At 47.4% G+C, this 21700-nt stretch overlaps 2 protein-coding genes across 3 annotated transcripts in view; one reads left to right on the top strand and one right to left on the bottom strand.

Annotated features, from left to right (window-relative positions):
- Positions 1-20790, bottom strand: part of PHF8 (PHD finger protein 8) — a 280408-nt gene extending 259618 nt beyond the window's left edge. The window contains exon 1 of the mRNA XM_033921914.1: positions 20638-20790. The gene's annotated coding sequence lies outside the window, so the exon portion shown is untranslated. The remainder of the gene's footprint in view (positions 1-20637) is intronic.
- Positions 20791-20795: 5 nt separating this feature from the next.
- LOC117349026 (protein clarinet-like) overlaps positions 20796-21700 on the top strand; it is a 404996-nt gene continuing 404091 nt past the window's right edge. For both annotated transcript variants that reach the window (XM_033921891.1, XM_033921900.1), the window contains exon 1: positions 20796-20983. In XM_033921891.1, coding sequence (XP_033777782.1) covers positions 20962-20983 — 22 coding nt within the window. In that variant the 5' untranslated portion in view covers positions 20796-20961. The remainder of the gene's footprint in view (positions 20984-21700) is intronic.

Here is a 21700-nt window from a genome sequence, read left to right on the forward strand (position 1 = left end):
TCTTCCCGGGTATTTTGGAGGCCTGGCGGCGGGACCTGGGTAGGGATTTGGGGGGGGGAAACTTTTTGTTAACTACCCTGAGACGAACTGCGGGCTTGGTCCATAGTGCTGACTTACGTGAATGTCATTTTCGCACTGTTCTGAGGGCCTATGCGTCCCAGAGTCAGGTGTACCATATGGGTTGTATTGATACTCAATTATGCATCCGCTGTTCGGTGGAGGTAAACTCTTACTTTCATGGTATTTGAAGTTGTGAGGGGATTCAGGTTTTCTGGACGGAGCTGGCCTCCTTTTTACAGGGCTTGTTGCAGACCCCTGTGCCAGTCTCAGTGCAGTCTATGCTGTTTGCCCATTTCTCTTTCTTGAATATGTACACTTCTTATGAAAAATTATTTCTCAGTAAATGTTTTATTTTGGGGAAGAAATGTATCTTGTGTTGCTGGCTTTCTTCTGAACCACCTACTTTTTGGTATTGGAGGAATCGCCTGCATGAACTGCTGGGTTGGGAGGCCCATTTGGCCTGTTCTTCTCGACACCGGAGCAGAGACTTTGTTCACACCTGGTTATCCGTATTTGAACATTTTGACTCCTGAGAGTCGTAGCTGTGTTTTGAATAGACTTCACCTCTGACGCTGTGCTTCTAAGTGTCTCTGCTGATCCCTGCCTACGAGTTTCTGTATCTGTGGGGGGATGGGGTAGGGAGGGTGGGGGGTTCTTTGCTGTGGGGTGGGGGTGAGGTGGGTCCGGGGAGGGCATAAGAGTCCAGTCCTCCGCGGTTGTTGATGAAAATGCATACCATGGTTGTTTTTACTGTTGTGTTTATTTTTGCTTAATAAAATAGATTTGAACATAAAATGTTAAAACTAGAGTAAAAAAAATGTGTTAAGAAAGAATGTAACACAACAGCAATAAACTCTCCAGACACAAGACATTAAGATCTCGTTACCTGTAAAAAAAAAAAAAAAAAAAAAAAAAAAAAGATGGTCCAGGTTTCGCCAAAGCTGGGGGCTGGACTGTAACTCGGCGCTGCTGCAGCTATTGCAGCCGCTGCGAAGGAGGCCGAGAGAACGCAGGGGTGGTATCCTGTGGGTACTTCCGGAGAGGGATTCTATACAGCCGGGCCAGAGGGTCTTCGGCTTAAGGCACACCAGAGAGGCGAAGGACCATTCGTATTCTGAGAGGAGCTTAGTGGCCACCTCGATGGAGTCATCAAATAGAGCAGTACCAACGCAAGGGAGATTGGCTAGACGATCCTGGAGATTCAGATCCATAGCTACACTCTGAGCCAAGTGAGACGACGCATGGCGATCGCAAAATCTGGGACTCTCGAGGACAACTCGAAGGCGTCATAGGCCGCCTGGAACAAATAGGGCCGGAGTTGGGAGAGAGTCTCCTCTAGGAGACGAAACTCCATACTACGAGAATCTGGCACGTCTGCCCGGATTGAATGGAGGGCTTCCACACAGAACCGGAGATAGGATGCGAAGATAAAGTTGAGAACCCTCAAATCCCTGAACAGGATCCGGAGACGTCGAGGCACAAAGCCCCAGTCGACGCCGAGGCACAAAGACCCAGTCGACGTTGAGGCACAAAGCCTCAGTTGAGGCACCCGGCCGCAGTCGACGCCGAGGCGCCGAGCCCCAGTCGACGCCGAGGCACAAAGCCCCAGTCGACGCCGAGGCGCAAAGTCCCAGTCGACGCCGAGGCGCAAAGCCCCAGTCGACGCCGAGGCCCAAAGCCCCAGTCGACGTCGAGGCCCAAAGCCCCAGCTGACGTCGCTCAGCCGAATTCAGTCGAGGCTTCGGAAGGTGGCACCATACCAATGAAACTGGTAATGAAGGTGCAGCAGTGCGCTCCATAGAGGGCAACCTCGAGGATGAGTATTCCCATGAAAGGAGGCACGCTTCGAAGGTCTCGTAGAGGCTGGCACGACTGCACTCAATGCCTGGAATGCCTGAGACTCAGCTGGCGGCGTTACTGAGGTAACGCACCTAGAAAGGAAAGAAAAGACTTACCCAAGGATGGAACCCACGAGGCACAGCAGACGGGACGAGAGGGATTAGACGAGGCCGCCACTGGGGATCGATGCTACATCAGCTCGATTCCAAGGAAGGAAAAGGGCCCGGCCATTCTACTCACACGAGGTGAACCCAGTGAGAGGCCAGGGGAGAAAGAAAAACACAGCCGCAGCCAAACGAGGACTAGCGGCAGGACGAAGTCCAAGAAGGGCCCGCCGGAGGAAAACCAGCAGGAACACAACAAAATATATATATATATATATATTTTTTTTTTTTTTTTTTTAAATAAAAGAAGCGCCGCACAGCGACTTAAAGAAAAAGAAAAGAAAGAAAGCCGCGATGCGAGAAGGCAAGTAGGAAACGGCAGAGCTGTAGAACAGGGCTTCTTGGCACCACGGAAAAACAAGAACTGAGGCCACGCTGAGGAGATGCGCGCCCTAACTCGGGCAGGAAGGCACACGCGCATGTGCAGTACACTCGCAAGCTTGAAGAGCTTCAAGCAAGTTTGCTTGCGAGAGTATCCGATCGGGTCCGTGGATGACGTCACCCACATGTAGAGAATATGCTGCCTGCTTGTCCTGGGATAAGACATAACAATAGAACCATGGGGTGGAAGGAGACGTACATAGATGATTCAGAAACTGGTTGGCGGGCAGGAAACAGAGGGTAGGAATAAAGGGCCACTACTCAGACTGGAGGAGGGTCATGAGTGGTGTCCCGCAGGGCTTGGTGCTTGGGCCACTGCTATTTAATATATTCATAAATGATCCAGAAACAGGGACGAAGTGTGAGATAATAAAATTTGCGGACGACACCAAACTATTTAGTGGAGCTCGGACTAAAGAAGACTGCAAAGAATTGCAAAGGGACTTGAACAAACTAGGGGAACGGGCAACGAGATGGTAGATGAAGTTCAACATTGAGAAATGTAAAGTATTACATGTGGGAAGCAGAAACCCAAGGTACAACTATACGATGGGAGGGATATTATTGAATGAGAGTACCCAAGAAAGGGACTTGGGGGTAATGGTAGACATGACAATGAAGACGACGGCACAATGCGCAGTGGCCGCTAAGAGAGCGAATAGAATGCTAGGTATAATCAGAAGGATATTACAACCAAAACGAAAGAAGTTATCCTGCTGTTGTATCGGGCGATGGTGCGCCTGCATCTGGAGTACTGCTTCCAATATTGGTCGCCGTACCTTAAGGATATGGCGTTACTCAAGAGGGTTCAGAGGAGAGCAACACGTCTGATAAAAGGTATGGAAAACCTTTCATACGCTGAGAGATTGGAGAAACTGGGTCTCTTTTCCCTGGAGAAGAGGAGACTTAGAGGGGATATGATAGAAACTTACAAGATCATGAAGGGCATAGAGAGAGTGGAGAGGGACAGATTCTTCAAACTTTCAAAAAATAAAAGAACAAGAGGGCATTCGGAAAAGTTGAAAGGGGACAAATTCAAAACGAATGCTAGGAAGTTTTTCTTTACCCAACGTGTGGTGGACACCTGGAATGTGCTTCCAGAGGACGTAATAGGGCACAGTACGGTAGTGGGGTTTAAGAAAGGATTGGACAATTTCTTGCTGGAAAAGGGGATAGAGGGGTATAGATAGAGGATTACTGCACAGGTCCTGGACCTGTTGGGCTGCCACGTGAGCGGACTGCTGGGCACGATGGACCTCAGGTCTGACCCAGCGGAGGCATTGCTTATGTTCTTATGAAAGAAAAAAGAAAGACAAACTACACAAAGCAAATAGGAGAAGGACCCCAAGACACAAAAAAGCTATTCCAGCTACTAAAAGATCTCACAGACACCACACCCTACTTAACCAACAGCAACTCCCCCCTCCCTCAGCCATCCCTTAGCCACATTCTTCAAAAGCAAGATTGCAACTATCAGAGCCACGTTCAATGGAATTCTTATGCACCTAGAAGAGATCTCAAATCCCCCCACAGAGAAAGAGTCAGTTGCAGCAGACAGAACCTGGTCCCACTTTTCACCCATACAATGGTCAGACTTCAACAAACTATATAATAAATACAGCCATGCAGCCTGTAACCTTAAACACTGTACCCCATACCTATTGACAACCTCCAGTACACTATTACACTCCCTGCTCTTACAATGGATACAAATTTTACTCTTAGGTGGACTTTTCCCACAAGACCTCATAACTCCGATGCTAAAAGACCCCCAAAGGAACAACGGACCAACCTTCCAACTACAGACCCATAGCCTCAATTCCACTGTACATCAAGCTAATGGAAAGCCTCGTAGCTAAAGCCCTAACCTTATACTTAGAAACCACAACTTACTGGCTCCAGAACCAACTACTACTAGAAACACTTATGGACAAAGCTAGACAACACCTTAGTACAGGCAAGAAAATACCGATCATACAACTAGACCTCTCTGCAGCCTTCAACCTGGTAGACCATGACATCCTCCTACAAACACTAGACTCCAGAGGAATCTCAGGCAAGGTACTATCATGGTTTAAAGGCTTCCTACAATCCAGAACCTACAGGGTTAAAACAAACAAAGAAAAATCAGAACCATGGTCCAAACCCCTGCAGAGTACCCCAAAGATCATCCCTGTCTCCCACATTCTTCAACCTATACATAGCTTCCCTCAGCTCCTGCCTAGACAAACATGGCCTAACCTCCTACAGCTATGCAGATGACATCACCATTCTCCTCCCCTTCAACCATCCAGCGCCCACCATGATAGGCACAATACACAGAACACTTGAAACAGTAGCAACATGGATGACAGAACACAAACTAAAACTTAACTCTGACAAAACAAACTTCATCCTCCTAGAAAACAGCAAAACCCCAACCTTAACAAACCTAGTAATAAACTCGATCTCATACCCCATTCAATCCACACTAAAACTTCTTGGAGTACTGATTGACAGAGGCTGAACCATGCAACCACAAATCAACAAAATAATAAAAACTTCATTCGCAACTATGAAAAACCTAAGACAAATCGAAAATTCTTCGATAGGAAACAATTCCAACTTTTGGTACAATCTCATCCTTGGACTAATAGACTACTACAACATACTATACCTCCCCTGCCCAGCGACCATGATAAAACAACTACAAACAATACAAAATACAGCCCTAAGACTCATCTATTCACTGAAAAAAAATGACTACATCACAGAGGCATACCATGACTCACACTGGCTCCCAATACAAGCAAGAGTACACTTCAAATTCTATTGCCTACTATTCAAAGCTATAAACTGAGACAGCCCAACCTACTGGAACAACCGACTAACTCAATCCACCTCAACCAGACACAGGAGAACCCATTCACTATTCATACACCCGCCAACCAAAAATGTCAAACAAAGAAAACTATATGACAAACCTAATGGCCACCAGAGCAGCAAAACTAGACAGATAACTCACCAATGTGCTGTCTTCGACCACAGACTACAAAACCTTCAAAAAAAGATACAAAATCCCTACTCTTCAAAAAATACATAAAACCTATTTAACACGACCAGATCCATCCCAAGCTCCACCTACTATACTATCTACTCCTTATCAGATCTAAAATATTCAAATTACCCATCATGTATTACCTAATTTCATGACAATTCTTATGTAATCCGCCTATGTATTTTGTAACTTCATGACAACTCTTATGTAATCCGCCTTGAACTGCAAGGTAATGGCGAAATAGAAATCACTAATGTGATGTTTTTCCTTTTCTACATTAAAGATGGATAAATTGTTTTAAAAGTTTGCTAAAATTTATTGTCTGATATTTACCCTCCATTTTTAATGAGTAAAGCTATCTCATATTTTAAAAGAGATTTAGCAGACAGTTTACAACTTATCACAAGGCATATTCTCCAGAACACTAGCACAAGTGGCTGAATGGAACAAAATGTAACTCAAAAAACCATTCATTCGATAAAAAAAGCAAACAAGTCTTCAGGTCGCTAAGGGAGAAAAGAAACTCAGTGTTGCACAGAATAAGTGAAAGGCAATAATAGCCAACCACCACTGGCTACCAGCTGCTGATATTCAAATCAGAAAGGGCAAACACATCATGGGTCCAAAAACTCCCACAGACTATATAGCACATTTCTATAACATATTTGTCAGTATGTGCAGTCTGTATAGTCTATAGTAAATGCACACACATACTGACAAATATGTTGTAGAAATGTGCTATAGTCTATGAGAGTTTTTTGACTCATGATGTGCTGTTTGCTTTATTTATCAAATGAATGGTTCTTTTTGAATGAATTTACATATTCTCCAGAACATCAAGTGGAATAAAGCACAGTTACTTACCGTAACAGGTGTTATCCAGGGACAGCAGGCAGATATTCTTAACGCATGGGTGATGTCACCGACAGAGCCCCGGTACGGACATTTTTCACTAGAAAGTTCTAGTTGGCCGCACCGCGCATGCGCGAGTGCCTTCCCGCCCAACAGAGGAGTGCGTGGTCCCCAGTTAAGATAAGCCAGCTAAGAAGCCAACCCGGGGAGGTGGGTGGGTCGTAAGAATATCTGCCTGCTGTCCCTGGATAACACCTGTTACGGTAAGTAACTGTGCTTTATCCCAGGACAAGCAGGCAGCATATTCTTAACGCATGGGTGACCTCTAAGCTAACAGAGAGGGAGGAGGGATGGTTGGCCATTAGGAAAATAAATTGTGTAACACAGATTGGCCGAAGTGCCCATCCCGTCTGGAGAAGGTATCCAGACAGTAGTGAGTAGTGAATGTGTGAACTGAGGACCAAGTGGCCGCCTTGCAGATTTCCTCGATGGGCGTGGAACGGAGGAAAGCCACAGAAGCAGCCATAGCTCTGACCCTGTGGGCCGTGACAGCACTTTCCAGTGAGAGACCGGCCCGAGCATAACAGAACGCAATGCAGGCAGCAAGCCAGTTGGAAAGCGTCCGTTTGGAGACAGGACGACCTAGACGGTTAGGGTCGAAGGACAAAAGGAGCTGAGGAGATGAGCGGTGAGCCCTGGTACGGTCAAGGTAGTAAGCAAGGGCACGCTTACAGTCCAGCGTGTGCAATGCCTGTTCCCCAGGATGAGAATGGGGCTTAGGGAAAAAGACAGGCAACACAATGGACTGGTTGAGGTGAAATTCCGAGACCACCTTGGGAAGGAATTTAGGATGGGTATGCAGAACCACCTTGTCATGGTGAAAAACAGTGAAAGGTGGGTCGGCGACCAGTGCATGCAGCTCACTAACCCTCCTGGCAGAGGTGATGGCAATGAGGAAAAGCACCTTCCATGTAAGAAATTTGAGTGAAGTTGTGGCAAGAGGCTCAAATGGAGGTTTCATGAGTGCTGATAAAACCACATTCAGGTCCCAGACGACTGGAGGAGGCTTCAAAGGTGGTTTGACATTGAAGAGGCCTCTCATGAACCGGGAAACCAGGGGATGAGCCGTAAGAGGTTTTCCGAGGATAGGCTCATGGAACGCAGTGATGGCACTGAGGTGGACTCTGATGGAGGTCGACTTGAGGCCAGCGTCGGAGAGAGAGAGCAAATAGTCCAGTACGGTTTCCACCGCCAATGAGGTGGGATCGTGATGATGAAGCAGACACCAAGAGGAGAACCGGGTCCACTTCTGATGGTAACATTGGAGGGTGGTCGGTTTCCTGGAGGCATCCAGAATGCGACGGACAGGCTGAGATAGATTCTCTGGAGAGGTCAGCCCGAGAGAAACCAAGCTGTCAGGTGGAGCGAGGACAGATTGGGATGTAGTAGAGACTGATGCTGTTGAGTAAGTAGAGTAGGAAACACAGGAAGAGGAATGGGCTCCCTGGAGCTGAGCTGGAGCAGGAGGGAGAACCAGTGTTGGCGAGGCCATCGAGGGGCGATGAGAATCATGGTGGCTTTGTCCCTGCGGAGTTTGAATAACGTCCGCAACATCAGAGGTAGAGGAGGAAAGGCATAGAGGAACCGATCCGTCCAGTTGAGCAGGAATGCATCCGGGGCCAGACGAAGAGGAGAGAAGAGTCTGGAACAGAAAAGGGGCAGCTGATGGTTGTGAGGAGCTGCAAAGAGGTCCACCTGAGGAGTGCCCCACTGAGCAAAGATGGAGCAGAGTGTGGGAGGATCCAGAGTCCACTCGTGAGGTTGAAGGATGCGGCTGAGATTGTCGGCCAGGGAGTTCTGTTCGCCCTGGATATAGACAGCCTTGAGGAAGAGACTGCGGGCCGTGGCCCAGGTCCAGATGCGGACGGCCTCCTGACAGAGGAGGGGAGATCCGGTGCCGCCTTGCTTGTTTATGTAGTACATGGCGACTTGGTTGTCTGTGCACAGGAGAAGAACCTGAGGGTAGAGAAGGTGCTGGAAGGCCTTGAGGGCATAGAACATGGCCCTGAGTTCCAGGAAATGTGATGTTGACGTTCCTGAGGGGTCCAGAGTCCCTGAGTGCGAAGGTCTCCCAGGTGAGCTCCCCATGCATAGGAGGAGGCATCTGTGGTTTTGATCATGGAGTGAGGGGGTAGATGAAAGAGTAGACCCCTGGAAAGATTGGAGGAGTTCAACCACCATTGAAGAGATTGCTGAAGAGACGATGTCACAGAGATGGGATGAGAAAGAGGATCCGTGGTCTGTGGCCATTGGTTGGCTAGAGTCCACTGAGGTGTCCTGAGGTGGAGTCGCGCCAGAGGAAGCACATGGACCGTCGATGCCATGTGGCCCAGGAGGACCATCATCTGCCAAGCTGGAATGGAGTGACGGAGGAGCACCTGACGGCAGAGGTGGAGCAGAGTTCGTTGGCGGTCGGAGGGGAGAAACGCCCTCATCAGAGTGGTGTCGAGAACGGCTCCAATGAACTGAAGTCGCTGTGTGGGAAGTAGATGCGACTTGGGGTAGTTGATCTCGAACCCCAGGAGATGGAGGAAGGAGATGGTGGACTGAGTGGCTTGTAGCACAAGTGGAGACGTAGGTGCTTTTACCAACCAATCGTCCAAGTAGGGGAACACCTGGAGGTTGTGAGACCTGAGAAAGGCCGCCACCACAATAAGGCACTTGGTGAACACCCTGGGCGATGATGCGAGGCCAAAGGGTAGCACCTTGTACTGATAGTGGCGGTGCTGTATCTGAAATCGGAGGTAGCGACGTGAATTCAGATGGATTGGAATGTGAGTGTAGGCCTCTTTGAGGTCCAGGGAACATAGCCAGTCTTGTGGAGAGAGAAGAGGATAAAGCGTAGCCAGGGAGAGCATTCTGAACTTTTCCTTGACCAGACACTTGTTGAGATCCCGGAGATCGAGGATGGGACGAAGGTCTCCTGTCTTCTTGGGAACCAGGAAGTAGCGGGAGTAGAATCCCTGGCCCCTTTGGTCTGTGGGAACCTCTTCGATGGCATTGAGGAGAAGGAGGGATTGGACCTCCCTTAGGAGGAGAAGGGACTGGGAGGAGTGGGCCGCAGACTCTATAGGAGGGTTGTCTGGTGGGAGAGTCTGGAAGTTGAGAGAGTAGCCGTGGTGGATGATGTTGAGGACCCACAGGTCTGATGTGATGACCTCCCAACGGTTGAGGAAGAGTTGGAGACGTCCTCCGATTGGCTGAGGAAGAGGTAATGATGGTGGAAGACTGGCTATGCCTTGGAGAAAGGAGTCAAAAGGGCTGAGATGGTTTTGACGGAGGAAGAGACTTGGCAGGTTGGTGAGATTGAGAGTGAGCCTGAGTGTGTTGTGGTTGACGAGGTCTGCGAGGCTGCTGTTGAGGCGGGTTGAGAGGCCTGGCCGAGAACCTGCGCTGGTAAGAGGATTGTTGTCTATAAGGACGAGCAGGTGGAGCCTTCTTTTTAGGTTTTATCAGAGTGTCCCATCTGGTCTCATGTGCTGAGAGCTTCTGGGTGGTTGAATCCAGGGACTCCCCAAAAAGTTCGTCCCCAAGACAGGGTGCGTTAGCTAGGCGGTCTTGGTGGTTGATGTCAAGATCAGATACCCTCAACCAGGCCAGACGCCGCATGGCAACAGCTATGGCGGACGCTCGGGAGGTCAGCTCAAATGAATCATAAATAGAGCGCACCATGAATTTCCGCAGTTGAAGGAGGCTGGAAATTTGTTGTTGAAAGGCTGGAACTTTGCGGTCAGGTATGTATTTTTGTAGGGCGGATAGTTGTTGTACGAGATGCTTCATATAAAATGAGAAGTGAAATGTGTAATTATTCGCCCTGTTGGCTAGCATGGCATTTTGATAGAGGCGTTTGCCAAACTTATCCATCGTTTTGCCTTCTCTGCCAGGAAGGGTGGAGGCATAAACACTGGAGCCCTGAGTTTTCTTTAATGTAGACTCAACTAGGAGAGACTCATGGGGCAATTGAGGTTTGTCAAAGCCCGGAATTGGGATGACCCTGTATAGGCTGTCAAGTTTACGAGGAGCTCCGGGGACAGTGAGTGGATTTTCCCAATTTTTATAAAAAGTTTCCCGCAGTATGTCATGGACGGGTAACTTGAGGAACTCTTTGGGAGGTTGTTCAAAGTCTAAGGCATCCAGAAAGGCCTGGGACTTTTTGGAGTCGGACTCTAAAGGAATAGAAAGAGCCGCCGACATCTCCCTGAGGAATTTGGTGAAAGAGGATTGCTCAGGCTTGGAAGCGGTATCGATTACTGAGGGTTCCTCGTCTGTGGATGATGCGTCCTCCTCGGTACCGGGTGGGGATTCTTCCCATAGGTCTGGGTCCCTGATATCAGTGTGCGCATGCCGAGATGTCGGGGTGGAAGGCTCGGTGTGGCGGGTCTTAGAAAGAGACTTGCCAGAGCGCATGGAGACGGTACCGGGAGAGGAAGAGCGGTGCTGATCCCGGTCCCGGGAAGAGCGGTGCAGTTCAGGGTCCCGGGGAGACCGGTGCCCTTCCTGGTCCCGAGGGGGATCGACCTCAGAGCGGGTCTGTACCACAGGATGAGAACGGGGTGGTTGAGCCGAGAGGACTGGCATGGAAGTGTTGAGTGGCACCGAGGGGGTGGACACCTGTGAGATGGTGCGAGGCTCGGGCCGGTCTGGTACCGAAAGAAGTGGAGCCAAGAGGGTCGGTAACAGGTGCTGGAGTTGTTGCTGCAGCTGTTCCTGCAATTTGTCATGGAGTATGGCCGCGATGCGGTCATCCAGGGGTGGCACCGGGACCGCTTTTTTCTTTTTCGGTTCCATAGGTGCTGCTCCACGCCCCGGCGATGACGAGGTCGATGACGAGGCACTCACCGAGATCGGGGCGGAGCGTTTGCGGGGTCGGCGTGAGGCCGGGAGGTCCGGCGTCGCCACTGTGGCAGGCAGACGCTCAAGGGAGATGGAAGGCTTCTTAGCCGGCTTACCTGGTGCCAGCGACCCCGAGGAAGGATCGGGCGTCGTCGAAGTGGTCGGTGCCGTCTTTTGCGGAACCGTCGACGTCGCGGCAGGTTCCATAGCAGATCCGGTACCGAAAAGGATGTTCTGCTGGATCTACTGATTTTTTAAGGTGCGTTTCTTAAGAGTGGCACAGCGAGTGCAGGAGTCAGCCCGATGCTCTGGACCCAAACACTGTAGGCACCAATTGTGTGGGTCAGTGAGGGAGATCGGGCGAGCACACCGCTGGCACTTCTTAAAGCCCGGTTGAGGGGGCATAAAGGGAAACACGGCCTCCGCAAAACCAAAACCGGAGGCCTATATGGTGGCAACAGGCCGGTTTCAAAAAATAGAGAAAATAGAGAGATTTTTTTTTTTTTTTTGAATCGAATAAAAAAGAGAACCCGAAGTGGGAAAAAGAGAAAAAACGAGAAAAAAGCGCGAGCAGGAAGGCAAAAAGGATGTTTTCAACGGCCGTTGAAATCACATGCGTCTTCTTCGCTCCGCAGAAACGAAGAAACTGGGGACCATGCACTCCTCCGTCGGACGGGAAGGCACTCGCGCATGCGCAGTGCGGCCAACTAGAACTTTCTAGTGAAAAATGTCCGTACCGGGGCTCCGTCGGTGACGTCACCCATGCGTTAAGAATATGCTGCCTGCTTGTCCTGGGATAATAATTCTTACTCTTATATTAAAAAAATGAAAAACCTACGTTTTAATGAGATCACAAATTACAGACCAGTAGCCTCCATTCCTTTGTTAAACTAATGGAGTGCTTAATAACAAAACAGGGGAATATTGGAATGCCACTCTCAATCCAAATTTTACAAAAAAAAGCAGTTGCTTCACTGATATCTGAAGTTACAGTAGATTGTTAATGTCTTTGGGGAATTGGTCAACTGTTGCAGTTTGATTTATGCAGTGCCTTCAATCCTATAGACCAGTGTTCTTCAACCGCCAGTCCATGGACCAGTGCTGGTCCACAGAAATTTTCTGCTGGTCCACAGGGCCAGCACGTCCATCGAGCAGAAGACAGTGTTCTTGCACGGTGCAATCAACACAGCATCTTCAGGCCGGCTCCCTGAATGCTGCAGTGCACAAAGCTGTGGGAAAAGGCTGCGCCTGAACCGGAAGCCTTCTCTCTGATGTCGCAGGCCAGAAGGCAAGGCACAGAATGGAGGGAGAGACAACAACGGTAGGGAGGAATGCTTTTATTTTTGTTTTATTTAGTAATTGATTTGTCTGTTCAGGAAGAAAAGCATTTGTTTCTTTCCCTCTGGGGTTGTACTGCATGCAGAGTCTTGCATCTTAGGGTTTGTTTGTATATATTAGTACTTTTAGTTTTTGGTCCCGTATTTGCATGGGGTTATCTGTGTTCTGGTAGGAATGAATATTGAGAAGCATATAGTGTGCTTTGTGTAGTTTAATTCTGTGGTTAACCATTATATGTTGTTAATACGATTATATTGTGTGTGCATAAATAAAAAATGAATGAAAAAAATGGTGTTACAATTAGAACTATTATGGGGGGGGGGGGGGTCTGGGGCGGAGATTGGGTGGAGATTGGCAGGGTCTGGACCACGACTTAGCCCATTGTTCTTCAATTACCAGTCCGTGGACTGATGCCGGTCCACAAAGCCAAAAGGTTGAAGAACACTGCTATAGACCATTCTATTTTGTTAAGCAAGATCTGAATCACTGGAAATATATGGGATTGGTTCAGTGGTTTTCTGTCTCACCAGATTTATAGAGTGAAGGTGTCTACTAAATTATCAGAGGTTTGCAAACTGCATTGTGGCATGCATAGGGATCTCCATGAGTGTGGCAAAGTGGTTAGAGCTACAGCCTCAGCACCCTGTGACCCTGGGCAAGTCACGTAAACCTCCATTGCCCCAGGTACATTAGTTAAGATTGTGAGCCCATTGAGACAGACAGGGAAAATGCTTGAAGTACCTGTATGTAAACCGCTTTGAGTACGCTTGGCCCAAAAATGGGGATCCCGGTTTATATTTCGGTCAATGCACCCTCCCAGAATTTTTTAAGGCCGTCGCCACCAGGTTCTGCCCCCCTCCCTCCTGCCCTATCATACCTCTGCATATCCCTGGGGGAGGTGCAGCGGGGTCCTCTGACGATCGCTGGTGGAGGTGCAGCGGGCAAGAGCAAGCTTTCCAAAATCCTGCTCCGCTGCTAACCAGCTGCGCGATCCAATTTCTTCACCTGAGTGGCACAAGCCAGTAAGGAAGCCGCTCAGCGCCAAGAAGCAGCACCAAATCGCGCTGCTGCTCATGCCACTCAGGTGAAGAAATTGGATCGCGCAGCCAGTTAACAGCAGGGCAGGAGTTTGGAAAGCTTGCTCCTGCCCGCTGAACCTCCACCAGCGATTGGCAGAGAACCCGCTGCACCTCCACCAGGGATCGGCAAAGGTATGAAGATAGGGCGGAGGGGGAGGGAGGACAGAGGGCAGAATCTGGGAGGGAGAGTGCAGAGTCTGACAGGGGAAGTAAGGAAGGGTGCTGGGTGCAGAGCCTGACAGGGGAGGGAAGAAAGGGTGCTGGGTGCAGAGCCTGACAGGGGAGGGAAGGAAGGGTGCTGGGTGCAGAGCCTGACAGGGGAGGGAAGGAAGGGTGCTGGGTGCAGAGCCTAACAGGGGAGGGGAGGATGTAAAGGTGCTGGGTGCAGAGCCTGACAGGAGAGGGGAGGAAGGAAGGGTGCTGGGTGCAGAGCCTGACAGGGGAGGATGGAAGGGTGATGGGCGCAGAGCTTAATAACGAAGGGGAGGAAGGAAGGGTGCTGGGTGGAAAGCCTGACAAGGGAGGGGAGGAAGGAAGGGTGCTGGGTTCAGTGCCTGACAGGGGAGGGATGGAGGGAAGGGGGCTGGGTGCAAAGCCTAACAGGGCAGGATACTTGAATATTAAGCTGCCCAACATATTCAAGTCAACCATTTTTCCTCCTTTTTGGGGGGAAAGGGGGTCTCGACTTATAGACGGATTGACTTATATTCAAGTATATATTCAAGTTCTAATCCATGTCGGAACCAACGACACCGCAAGGAGCAGCCCAGACAGCATACCTGAAGACTTCAGGGCCCTGGGGGAGAAGCTGAGGAGGATGGATGCACAGGTAGTCTTCTCCTCGATTCTCCCAGTGAGGGGCAAGGGCAGAGCCAGAGAGGATCGAATACAAAGGGCGAACGACTGGCTGCGAGGATGGTGCAAGGAGATGAACTTCGGGTTTCTGCACCATGGAGAAGCATTGCAAGGACTACAGGGACACGACGGGCTACACCTAACCAGAAGAGGGAAAAATGTCCTTGGACACCGCCTAGCCCGCCTACTCCACAGGGCTTTAAACTAGGTAAGTCGGGGGAGGGTACAGGCACAAACAACATACCAGGCGAACTAAAATGCCAATACATTTATGAGGTTGAGGAAAGTAGACACCGAAATTCTGGGTCAGGGGTGAGTGCACACACTTTTGAGTCGGGAGTAGGGTCACATCATATTTATGGGTCACATTGTAATTCCAGGTCTAGGGGGAGTACACACTGTAGTTCTGGGTATATGGGGAGTACACATTGTGGTTCTGAGCCTCAGGAAAGCACAAATAACACAAACAATGCTAAAGGTGTTCAAATAGCTCAAACAGGAATATCCCCACTGAGACATAACAAAAATATAACATGGAGGGCTATGTACGTCAACGCACACAGTTTAGGAAACAAGATCCTGGAATTGGAAACAGAAATAAGGAATGCCGACCTGGATGTGGTGGCGATATCCGAAACCTGGCTCACAGACTCCCACGGGTGGGACATGGTCATACCGGGTTACAACTTGCTTCGCCGGGACAGAGAGGGTAGGAAGGGAGGGGGTGTAGCATTATATACTAAAGATGACATTAAGGTCACGAGAATCTCAGATGTCCAGTATACTGGGGAATCCCTTTGGGTTAATTTGGCCAGAGGGAAGGACAAATGCTTATATCTTGGCGTAATTTACAGACCCCCAAGACAACAGGATGACCTGGATATGGAAATAATCGAAGATATAGAAAATATCACCTTGCATGGGGACACAGTATTGCTAGGTGACTTCAACATGCCTGATGTGGATTGGGTTACACTTACCTCTGCTTCCGGCAGCAGCAGGAGGCTATTAAACTCTATGAAAGGAGCAAGCCTCAGGCAACTGGTGTTGGAACCGACAAGGGATCAGGCAATACTGGACCTGATTCTTACCAATGGAGAAAGTGTCACAGAGGTCTCGGTGGGCGACACATTGGCCTCCAGTGACCACAACATGGTATGGTTCAATATCAGGAAAGGTTTCACTAAATCTACTACACTAACCAAAGTCCTCAAATTCAAGGACACAAATTTCAAAGAAATGGGAGACTTCGTTCACCAGGCGCTACAAAGCCAAGAAGAAACCGATAACGTGGAAGACATGTGGTCGACTTTGAAAGCAACCATACAAGAAGCAACAATCCGCTATGTAAAATCAGTAAGTAAACGGCGAAGGAACAATAAGCCACAGTGGTTTACTGCGGAGATCTCAGACCTGATCAAGGAGAAGAAAAAAGCATTCATCTCTTACAAACAATCAGGGAAGCAGGACTCTAGAGCAGACTACCTGGCCAAATCAAAAGCCGTCAAAACAGCAGTCAGGGAGGCTAAATTCCTCATGGAGGAGTCTCTAGCAAAGAACATCCAGAAGGGAGATAAATCCTTCTTCAGGTATATCAGTGATAGAAGAAAAAACTCAGGCGGGATTGTACGTTTTAGGAAACCAGACGGAGACTATGTGGAAAAGGATTTGGAAAAAGCCCAACTATTAAATGAATACTTCTGCTCAGTCTTCACCCGAGAAGCGCCAGGGCTCGGCCCTCAGCTACAGACAAGGGTTGGCTCAGTTGACCCGTTTAGTAACTTTGAGTTTACGCCCAGCAGTGTCTACGGTGAGCTGTCAAAGCTCAAGGTTAACAAAGCAATGGGGCCGGACAACCTGCACCCCAGGGTGCTTAGGGAGCTGAGTGATGTCTTGGCGGAGCCACTGTCCGCGCTCTTCAACCTCTCCCTTAGTACAGGCAGCGTCCCGTTGGACTGGAGGACGGCTAACGTCATTCCACTCCACAAGAAAGGCTCAAAGATGGAGACAGCAAACTACAGACCAGTGAGTCTAACATCGATAGTGAGCAAACTAATGGAAACTCTAATCAAACACCAATTAGATAAGATCCTGGATGAGGAGAATCTATGGGATCCCCGACAACATGGATTTACTAAGGGGAGATCCTGCCAATCCAACCTGATCAGCTTCTTTGACTGGGTAACGGGGAAGCTGGATATTGGGGAGTCCCTGGACATCGTGTACCTGGACTTTAGCAAAGCATTCGATAGCGAACCACACCGCAGGTTACTGAGCAAGATGAGTTCTATAGGATTAGGTAACACATTGACGAAATGGGTTGGGAGCTGGCTTGGAGGTAGGCTCCAAAGGGTGGTGGTGAATGGCACCCCCTCCGAAATGACGGAGGTGATTAGTGGAGTACCACAGGGCTCAGTCTTGGGCCCAATCCTATTCAACATCTTTATAAGAGACTTGGCAGAAGGGCTTCGAGGTAAAATAACATTATTCGCCGATGACGCCAAACTGAGTAATGTAGTGGGCAAATGCACAACAGACGAAGATTCAGTGCCCGACAACATGATGCACGACCTACTCCTACTGGAGCGATGGTCTAGGACATGGCAACTAAACTTCAATGCCAAAAAATGCAAAGCTATGCACCTGGGCAGCCAGAATCCATGCAAGTCTTATACCCTTAATGGCGAGATCCTAGCAAAAACGGTAGCAGAACGAGACTTGGGGTAATCGTCAGTGAGGACATGAAGTCTGCCAATCAAGTGGAGCAGGCTTCGTCCAAGGCAAGACAAATCATGGGCTGCATACGAAGGGGTTTCGTCAGTCGTAAGGCGGAAGTCATTATGCCATTGTATAGATCCATGGTGAGGCCCCACCTGGAGTACTGTGTGCAATTCTGGAGGCCGCATTATCGCAAGGATGTGCTGAGACTGGAGTCGGTGCAAAGAATGGCCACCCGGATGGTCTCGGGACTCAAGGATCTACCATACGAAAAACGGCTTGACAAATTGCAGCTATACTCGCTCGAGGAGCGCAGAGAGAGGGGGGACATGATCGAGACGTTCAAGTATCTTACGGGCCGCATCAAGGCGGAGGAAGATATCTTCTTTTTTCAAGGGTCCCACGACAACAAGAGGGCATCCGTTGAAAATCAGGGGCGGGAAACTATGAGTTGACACCAGGAAATTCTTTTTCACTGAAAGAGTGGTTGATCGCTGGAATAGTCTTCCACTACAGGTGATTGAGGCCAGCAGCGTGCCTGATTTTAAGGCCAAATGGGATCGGCACATGGGATCTATTCACAGGGCAAAGGTAGGGGAGGGACATTAAGGTGGGCAGACTAGATGGGCCGTGGGCCCTTATCTGCCGTCTATTTCTATGTTTCTATGTATGTTTCTATATGGTATTCCTTTTCTGGCACTCATTATTCAGGCTGAACTCAACTGCTATTGTAGTCTAAAGAGGATGGTATTTACACTTATTGATTAAATTAAATTTTCTCCTTTTTTAAAAAAATTTGTGTTGTCATCTGAGTTTCTTAAGCAATGTTATTCTTGTGAATTTAATGTCTAAATTTTTTTAAATTAAGAATTAAAAATAAAACAGATTGTGAGCCCACTAAGCACAGAGAAAGTGCTTGCATATAATGTGTATAGCGCTGCATACATCTAGAAGCTCTATAGAAATGATTAGTAGTAGTAGTTATGCAGATATCTTGTTTGATTCCAGTTCACACACTTTTAGAAGAAACAATTCTGTTAATTTAAAAATACTTTGTATTAGCTGAACATTGGACCACCTCTCATTTTCAATAATTAAATAGAAAACAAAATTTTTATAAATATTTGGGACACAGTCATATTCAGAAATCTATCAAAAACTACAGTAGTAATTAATTATGATAGCTACACATTAGACAAGTCTAAAGGAAAAAAGCAGTGTGCCTGGCCTTCAACACCCTCTTTATTAGCAATCAACAAAAAACAACATGTAGCAAATCGTGGACTTCAAACGGACTGTTTCGGCTATGATGCCTCCATCAGGAGTCTCAATAATGTAAATTACAAACCAACAATGAAATCCAAATCCGTGAATGTACAGGGTTGAAAGAACCATGCCACAAACTGTTTCTTCCAAAGAACTCCAAGCTACACATTAGAACCACATGTAAGTGTTTAGAGAGTTCTCTTAAGATTGTGAATTAATCATGAAACCACAAATAAATATTTTAATAAATGTTTCTCTGTTAAGCTTACATTTTTAACTTCGTGGAAACTAAAAAGAATAAGAAATTAATTGCAACAAGAATTATTCAGATTGGTAGAGCAATCTTTGCTGTTAGCTTTATTATACTTAGGGGAACATAAAAGAATCTACTTCAGAAGTTACAGATCATACAAAAAATAGTGACCCATCAATTGAAGAGTTCCTCCTCTCTTGATACAGTTGCACTGGCCACTGGTTGAAGCCTGGATTATATTTAAATAATTTATGATGGTTTTTAAAACCTTTCAATGCAGCGCTCCATTATATCTAATTTAAGCTCCTTTTAATCAAGCTGCGGTAGTTTTAGGGTGGGCAAGCAAGGTAAATGCTCCAATGATCACAGGAATTGAATGAGTATCGGAGCATTTACCTCGCTAGCCTGCGCTAAAACGTTCTACCATAGCTTGATAAAAGGGGCCCTTATTGCTTCTACCTCAAAATTCAACCACTCAAGTGATCCTGAAGAAATTTATCTAAAAACCTTCTGAATTCAAGGCGTATTCAATCTAAATTATTTACTTTATCCTTTTCATACTAAGCTGCAAAAATATGGCATTCTTTACTCTTAGAAGTCAATTAACTACCTTTTCTATAAGAAAGCTGTTAAAAAAGCACTGTTCCAAAAGTATTTTTGACTAAGTTCTGATTGAATTATATGGTATTATCTTCTAGGTATGCTTAGTCTCTTTGCTTGTAATCTGCATAGAACCTCTTAGAGTAGACATGGAATGCGAGTACAGGTACAAGATTCTTTATCTGAAATCCTTTGAATATGTATATTTTGGTTTTTGGATTTTATTTATTTATTTTGGAATGGTAATGTTAAGTCAGAAAAAAAAGACAGACCATATTCTTCAGTCAGCCATTGTACAGACAGATATACCATGATCAAAATTCTTCAAAACCTCAACTTTCTGTTCTTTTGACAGAGATAAATGCTTCCTTGTCTGCTTCTCACTGCCATCCTGAGTGGAATCTGTAGCTCTTTTTGCTATTTTTCCAGCTCTCCAACTTGAATTGCAGAGAGTACAGGAGACACACATGCACCTGCATGATTTCAGCCTGTGGCACGTTGGGGAAACTGACTATGTTCAATTTGCATCAAAGTTCACTTTTCGGATAAAGGATCTTGTACTTGTACTATAATCTAATGTAATGCAGTGACAGCCCTAGAAACTGGTATGAGGTTGCCAGACATCAAGATCTATTGTTTGTTGCTTGCTGCTGTGTATTCTGGAATACATGTTCCCTCAGTATTCTTGTGAATATTCTAGTGGAAGGAGTCATACTTGCTTTGCTTTCTATAATGCACTTCCATGTCCATTTATACATGTGGATAGGTTACATATGTGTTTGACCAAAAGTTGTGGAAACTGATCTAAGGAAAGAAACATTTTAAAGTCATACACGTAATTTATATATATATATATATATATATATATATATATATATATATATATATACACAAAATGAGGACATAAAACTGGGGTTGCTAACTCTGATGCGTGCCCTGAGCGTGCAAAGGAAGAATGGACATACATTAATTTCATAGGGGAATGTCTGAAATGCAGGCTCTTTGACAGCGTTTAGCTATTTGGGCGGCGTCTTGAAAGCGTAACCTTGCCAGTGGTATGCCTGTTGAATATGCACGCTAGGTTTCTATTGAAGAGCGAAACAAATATAAAATTGGTATAGAAATCTTGTCTTATGGTGAATCCGGAGACACCAAGTCACATGCATTGGCAGCCCCCACACAGTCACACACCAATCACTTCTGCACATTCGACCTAGGACCTCTTCTTTCCCCTCCCCCGCCCATCTCCATTTCAGGTCTAGCACCCGTCCCTTATTCCCAAACTCTACGACCCCATCCCACCTTCCAACTCGTGTTTGAGATCGCCTGTGAATGGCCCCGCAGGTTTCCTTCTCCGGCGTTCCGCCACATCTAACGCGACGTCTGTCCCTCCGTCCTGCCCCGTCCCGTCAGCCGGAAACAGGAAGTCACATCTGGTCTGCCGGAAACAGGAAGTTGTGTCAGAGAAGGCGGGACGAGACCGCAGGAAAGACTGTTTTTGTTAGGTTTTTTGGTTTTGTTTTGGCAGAGGGGGTGGAACGGCAGAGAAGGGAAGTTGTGGCAGTAGTCGTTGTTGGCTGTCTGAGAGCTGACTTGGGGCTGGGAGTTTCAAACTGAGGAGGAGAGATGGGTCAGGCTGAAAGTTTGGGTGAGAGATCAAAAGAGAGGCAGGAAGGAAAAAGCAGGGGTAATAACCAGAGTTACAGAACTGCTGTGAGATATCATGTTAGCTAGAAGGGGCGCGTGTTGTTAACTGAGTATCTTCGGATAAGTCATTCTTAGCGTTACCCTTCTCCACTGCCAATTCCATAAGAATAGCCTTACTGGGTCAGACCAATGGTCCATCAAGCCCAGCAGTCCGTTCTCACGGTGGCCAATCTAGGTCACTAGTACCTGGCCAAAATCCAAGGAGTAGCAATATTCCATACTACCGATCCAGGACAATCAGTGGCTTTCCCCCAATAACAGACTTCGTTCCTTTCATCCAGAACCTATTCTCCTATCCACCGCTCAAGGGAACTCAGCAAAAGAAGATGTACGACGGCCTCCTAGCGACGCAGGCAGCGAAATTGGACCCCTATATCTCCAACTTGTTATCAACTACAAGTGACTTTAAATCATTCCGAAAAGAAATCAAAACCCTACTATTCAAAAAAACTATACAACCTCCCCACCGACCCTAACAAGTAACCAACCCTAAACTCTTCTTCCCTACTAGTATACCTCATTTCTCCTCCCTTCCCCAACCTCTCCCCTCTGCCTCCTCTTATTAAACCTTCCCTAAACTGTAATCCCCCTGCATCTACTATGTAAGCGTCCCCTAAATTGTAACATCCTGGAAAAACCCAGCTGTCTTGTACTGTAA

Source organism: Geotrypetes seraphini, chromosome 1, assembly GCF_902459505.1.
Source record: "Geotrypetes seraphini chromosome 1, aGeoSer1.1, whole genome shotgun sequence".
Classification (NCBI taxonomy): Eukaryota; Metazoa; Chordata; class Amphibia; order Gymnophiona; family Dermophiidae; genus Geotrypetes; species Geotrypetes seraphini.